General features: G+C 37.2%; 1 protein-coding gene across 2 annotated transcripts; it reads left to right on the top strand.

The window, feature by feature from the left end:
- Nucleotides 1-1672: 1672 nt before the first annotated feature.
- LOC134805489 (uncharacterized) lies at nucleotides 1673-5497 on the top strand. 2 transcript variants are annotated; one of them, XM_063778785.1, is made up of 3 exons: nucleotides 1673-1803; nucleotides 2356-3400; nucleotides 5215-5497. In XM_063778785.1, exons 1-2 carry the CDS (start codon nucleotides 1695-1697, stop codon nucleotides 3393-3395), a joined length of 1149 nt encoding a protein of 382 aa, XP_063634855.1. In that variant the 5' UTR covers nucleotides 1673-1694; the 3' UTR covers nucleotides 3396-3400; nucleotides 5215-5497. The 2 variants fall into 2 exon arrangements, with proteins under 2 accessions (XP_063634855.1, XP_063634854.1); XM_063778784.1 differs by lacking the exon at nucleotides 5215-5497 and having other exon boundaries at nucleotides 2356-3976.
- Nucleotides 5498-6635: the final 1138 nt, after the last annotated feature.

Raw genomic sequence — 6635 nt, forward strand, 5'->3', positions numbered from 1 at the left:
TGTTGAAATAGAGCACAGATACTTTGATAGAGCAATTATACAGCACATCAGATCAGAGAGAGTCCCAGTGAAGGGCTCTATCCCTCAAGGTAGCGTCTTAGGCTTTATTCTATTTATCATTTACATAAATGATCTTCCTAAAATATTAGACGAACATAGCACGCTTTTCGCAGATGACATATCTATAATGTTCCCATGCGATACTACTGTAGAAGTTCAGAATAAATTACAGTCAACGCTAAATAAAATTACAAATTGTTTGTAATCCCATAACCTAAAGCTCAACATTAACAAAACAAAAATTATCCAATTTAAAATCCAATATAAAACCTTCATCAAAAATCATCATTGGAAATAGACTTTAAATATTCAAAATTAGATAACGTGAGTTCTGCCACCCTATTAGGAATAGAATTAGACTCAAATATGAGCTGGAAAGACCATATTCTAAAATTGTCAAAAAAATTATCATCTTTTATATATGCCCTTGAGCATCTAAAGCGAGCTACAGACCTACAGACATCCCTTGCGGCATATTACGCATATGCTTATTTGCGAGTATCATATGGCCTGGTCCTTTGGGGAAATAGCTGCGATATTGATAAAATATTTATTCTGCAAAAAAAATGCATCACAATTCTAGTACAACATAGATCAAATGGAGTCGTGTAAACCCTATTTTATCAAACATGAAATACTGACCGTTGCATCTATGTACATATTTGAATCATGTAAATTTGTTAGGAAACACTTAAACTTATATTCACTCAAAGATACAACTCAAATTAAAAGAAATAATCGTAATGTTAATCAACTAAAAGTGCCTTTTTCGAAATTAAAGCTTGTCACATGTAGCCCCCATTATATGACTATAAAAATCTATAATCACCTTCCAAACTCTATCAAAGATCTGGAAAATGAAGGTCAATTTAAAAAAACAGCTGAAACTGTTTTTAATTATTGGATGTTTTATAATATTAAAGAATTTTTTTGACCAAGTCAGTAAATAAAAATATTACCGTGCTTTGTAGTAAGGAAATAATGTAATATTGCTATCAAATGATCATGTGTGAATGTATGTATAATATTAATTTAATGAAATGTGTATAATAATTGTAATCAAATCACCTACTTGTAGCCCTCTTACCAGTATATTGCCGTGCCCTTGCAGGGTGTCACATGTATACCTTTATTTATGTTCCATTCCAACCATGTCTGTAATGTGATATGCAATAAAGTATTCTATTCTAATTCCAAAACTTTGAAGAATTCTATATTCTAAATTAAATTATTCGGAATTCTTATATCGGTCACCGCAAAACGGCCAATGTGAGGAGACTACGCTAAATTCAGCTTAGAGCCCGCCCAGCAACAACCAGCCAATGGAAAATATTGAAAAGGCATCCCCTGTAAAACCCATTAATTATACTACGACGTTACATCCTCAAGATTTATTGTCACTCTGTAGTTCACTCTCAATGTATCAGGCATTGCACATTAGTTTAAAGCTAGAAAATAGAATAAAAAGTACTAAAATGACTACCTTCCCCCACTCCTGCCTCACCGTCACCCGGTTCTTGCGCCCGAGTTCGTGTCATTCTCTTTCTTTGTGCGGGCATTGCAACATCGTGTTACGTAACTTAGTCATTCCGAAATATCGTATCCTTTTCTTTGGATCGCACAAAGCAGTTATAATGGGAAAACGTAAACGTAAGGATAAAAATCGTCATTTAAAAGAAAAGATTAGGCGATTAGAAGATCGACTCAACCGTTGTTCATCATCAGACTCGGCAACAGACGAAGGTTAGTGTCTTTTTTGTTTAAATAGAACAATAGTAAGTACCTAATGAATTCAAACTATCATGCATTAATTGTCACTACGACAAAATACTGTGGAATGCGTAATAAATTGAATCTACCCTCTTAAATCGGAGAAAAACTTAATGCTTCGATTCAAACTCGAACGAATCTATATAAACAAAGATTCTTTTTTTTATGTCCTTTGTACTGTTACCGGATTATCAATGTTCGTTGTTTACTTTATTAAAAATTACATTTTAGGTAGTAATGGTTCTGTAAACGAAAGATTTTCATCGTATAACATGGACATTAGATAATAAATAGTTTAATGTCATAACATAAACTTGTTAAAAGTATTAAAAGGTTACTCGAGCCATTTTAAGCCTAGATATGCCAACTAGCAGTCCCGCGTCATAGCGTGCCTATGCCCAGTGACTCAAAAGTTTCAGTCCAGCGATATAGCGAGCCTATACCCAGTGACTTAAAAACACTAGTCCAGCGGCATAGCGAGCCTATGTTCAGAGACTTAAAAATTGTTTTTTATCGTCTTTACAGAATACAATAATTATGATGGGTACTACCCAGAACCGTACGATTACCCTCACAATCCAGGTAATGAAGACGAAGTGCCCCTAATACCGTGGTCTGATTCGGAACACTCGATTCCTGATACAACGCCTAAATCGGTGATCATGCAACCTACACCGATAGCGGACCCAGCTCTTAATGCCGGCGTACCCAGTAACGTCAATGAAACGGTATCGGCTGATCCCGGTATCACCACCGAGACCGATACATCACAAACATTGCCGTCTGATATATTAGAGGCCCTCGGGGACCCGAAGGGAAAAGAAGAAATATATGGGCCAAAAATACCTGATGAAATCTCTAAACGTTGGGGCCGGGTACTCGTTGATGGCCTAGTGAAAGATGCAAAGCAAAAACTGCCTGAAAAGCACCTGATACCGGATAACTTTCGTTTGGCCAAAGCTCCTATTTTAAATCCTGAGATTATATCGGTGCTTAACGAATCAGTCAGATATCGTGACAAATTATTAGAAAAAGAGCAAAACCAACTGGGCCTAGGCATTTCTGAGCTCACAAATCTAGCTTCAGCGGTAATCAAAGAAAACTTAGATAAAGTCGAAATACTAAAGAAACTTTCTGAAGCTAGCCAGATTTTCCTAGACCTTCATCACGATCAGACCACTAGGAGAAGAAAACTCATAACCACAACTCTTGACAAAAAGTTTGTCAACATTATATCGGACGTAAAAAGGGATACCTACCTGTTTGGTGAAAACCTAGGGGAAAAAATAAAAGCCACAAAAACAGCGGAAACATCAGGGCTGCAAGTGAAGCGTAAAGAGGTCAACGCTATCGCGTCTACGTCTAGGAAATATCCCAACCAGGGAAACTGGAGGGGCCCACCCCGAACATACTACCAATACCAATTTCAACATTTTCAACGAGCACCCAGACAGGGTGGGCCGAGACCGCGCTACCCTCACCAGCAATACCGGTACCGTCCGCCAGTTCCCGATCGTCAAGCCCAATCGACGCGCAAGCCGCCCAACAAGACCCCAAAAGCCTAATAGAGGTAAATGTACCCCATGCGGGTAGACTGAAATATTTCTATAATGAATGGTGTAATATTACTGACGATCAGGTAGTTTTGAGCTATGTGAAAGGACTAGTCATACCTTTCAATAGCCCAGTCATGCAAAATGTGTTTCCAGCAAATAACAATTTTAGCTTTCTAGAAATTGAGCAAATCAATTGCGAGATTAATAAATTAAAGGACTTAGGCGCGTTGATAGAGTGTAAAGATATACCTGGACAGTTTTTATCTAGTATCTTTCTTACTCCAAAACCAGATGGCTCTAATCGTTTCATACTTAATCTTAAAAACCTAAATAAACACATTGCACATCAACATTTTAAAATGGAAGATGTGCGAACGGTGACAAAGCTTATGACAAAAAACTGTTTTATGTCCACCATAGACCTAAAAGACGCATATTTTTTGATCCCAATTAATACTAAGAGCAAAAAGTTTCTGAGGTTCAAATTTCAGGGAAATACCTTTGAATTTCAGTGTTTACCTTTCGGCCTCTCCTTGGCGCCATATATATTTACCAAGTTACTCAAACCAGTGACGGCGGTTCTAAGAAGCAAAGGCTACGTGCTAGCTATTTACCTAGATGATATTATATGTTTAGGCGGTACTTATGATGAATGCCTAACTTGCGCTACGGAAACCGTTAATATACTAAAAAATCTAGGTTTTGTAATAAACCAGACTAAGAGTAAATTAATACCTAGTCAAGTTCAGACTTATCTCGGTTTTGAGTTAGACTCTGTTAATATGCGTCTAGGCTTACCAAATAAGAAAAGACAAAAAATTGTAGACTGCCTCAAATATATCCACAATAAAAAATCAATCACTATACGTGATTTCGCCAAGCTTTTAGGTCAATTATGCTCAGCCTGTCCAGCGATTGCTTATGGGTGGGTTTACACCAAACCCTTAGAGCGTGAAAAATTTCTTGCTTTACAAAAATCGGGAGACAACTATGATAGCCTTATTAGTATTGGGGCTCACCTTAATCCTGACTTTATATGGTGGAAAAATAAAATTTTAACTTCATATAACCAAATCCGAGAAGGCAAATTTATTTTAGAAATTTTCTCAGACGCATCCTTGACAGGCTGGGGAGCATATTGTAACGGTGAAAGAACCGGAGGTTTTTGGAGCCCACAGGAGGCTAAAAGACACATAAATTTTCTCGAGCTGCTTGCAGCTTTTAATGGATTAAAATGTTTTGCTCGGAATCTTAACAACGTAGAAATATTACTACGCATTGACAATACCACTGCCATATCATACATAAACAAATTTGGCGGAGTACAGTATATTCATCTAAATAATATTACTCGTAAGATATGGCAGTGGTGCGAGTCCCGCCAGTTATACATATATGCGTCATACATTAAATCCAAAGACAACGTTGAGGCAGACGAAGAATCTCGTCATCGCAATATTGATACCGAATGGAGTTTATCTCCCTTAGCATTTCAAAAAATTACACGTTACTTTGGATTTCCTGAAATTGACCTATTTGCGTCCAGATTAAATAATAAATGCCTCAAGTACATTTCATGGAAACGCGACCCTGAGGCATTTGATATTGACGCATTTACGCAAAACTGGGCTAACTTTTTCTTTTATGCTTTTCCGCCTTTCTCGCTTATTCTCAAAAGTCTGAGGAAAATCATAAATGAAAAAGCTACAGGTGTAATGGTCGTTCCGGACTGGCCCAGTCAACCCTGGTACCCAATTTTCATGAAGCTCTCCAAACATAAACCGATATATTTCAATCCCGAGCCTGAGTTGCTTCTTTCTCCTTTCAGGAAGAGACACCCTCTCTGGAGTCGCCTTTCCCTGGTGGCATCACTATTATCCGGGAAGCATTTAGAAGACAAAATCTAAATCTAGACACAATTGATATTTTAATATCATCTTTATCAAAAAACTCTTTAAATCAGTATAATAGTGGATACAAAAAGTGGTGGACGTTTTGTTCAAAAAATAACATAAGTATCTACTCCACCAATATTCCTGATATTCTTGCGTTTTTTACGGCTGAATATAACGCCGGTGCAAGTTACTCCACTTTAAATACAGTTCGTTCTGCACTTTCTTTGATATTGGGCAAAAAGTTCAGTAATGATGAAAGGGTCGCTAGGTTCATAAAAGGTGTTTTTAAAACAAAACCTGCGTTACCAAAATATCAGTCAACCTGGGACCCTAATCTAGTTTTAGACCAAGTCTGTAATTGGCATCCTAATGAGGACTTGCCTTTAGAAAGAATTACAAAAAAGTTGGTAGCTCTTCTTGCGTTGTCTACAGGACAACGTATGCAGACGCTAGCCCTTATTAGCTTATCCAATATCAAGGTAAATGAAAAGAATATTGAAATTGTAATTAATGACCTAATTAAAACTTCAGCTCCGGGTAGATCTATGCCCCGGCTAATTATTCCATTTTTTCCTCATAAGGTCGAGTTATGTCCCGCTAAATGCCTAATTGCATATATGGAAAAGACCACTCAATTTAGACATTTAACCAAAACAGACAAGTTGATTTTAACAACAAAAAGTCCAGTCCACAACGCGAGCCCTTCAACCATTAGCCGTTGGATAAAGTCTGTATTGGCAGCAAGCGGAATAGATACTTCAGTTTTTTCAGCCTACAGTTGTCGTCATGCGTCTACATCAGCAGCCAGTCGAAAAGGGGTATCTGTAGACCTTATCAAAAAGTCAGCTGGCTGGTCAAAGAATTCTCTGGTATTCGCAAAGTTTTATAATAGGCCGGTAATTGAAGAAGATAGCAACATTTTTGCAGAGGCTGTATGTAATGGGGACAATGATACTGTAGTACAAGTCGTTGATTAGTAAATACCTAGTATTAGTTTACTATAATAGGCACTGTATGTAATTTAACGAATTAATGCTAAATTCGAAAATACAAATTTGATTACACATATACATTTATTTTATTCGGTCTTGCTACTTTCCCTTAAGTGCCAGTTTTTGCTCGGCGCTAAACATCTACAGAGTGACAATAAATCTTGAGGATGTAACGTCGTAGTATAATTTAAGGTTAAACAAACTTACCTGAAGTGAAGTTTGACCATAATTATACGAGACGTTACATCCGAAAAGATTTATCACCCGCCCTGCCCTGCAATTTTTTTCTCCGAGGCTCAAAAAATGATACCCAAAACTGTCGCAAAATGGCACTTAAGTATCTCTGAAACAATGACACGAAC

The sequence above is a fragment of the Cydia splendana genome, unplaced genomic scaffold (assembly GCF_910591565.1).
Source record: "Cydia splendana unplaced genomic scaffold, ilCydSple1.2 scaffold_121_ctg1, whole genome shotgun sequence".
Taxonomy (NCBI): domain Eukaryota; kingdom Metazoa; phylum Arthropoda; class Insecta; order Lepidoptera; family Tortricidae; genus Cydia; species Cydia splendana.

Coding starts and splice junctions, on each gene's coding strand:
- LOC134805489 (XM_063778785.1), top strand. CDS start 1,695: ATGGGAAAACGTAAACGTAAGGATAAAAATCGTCATTTAAAAGAAAAG. Junction 1,804..2,355: donor AGACTCGGCAACAGACGAAG/GTTAGTGTCTTT, acceptor TCGTCTTTACAG/AATACAATAATTATGATGGG.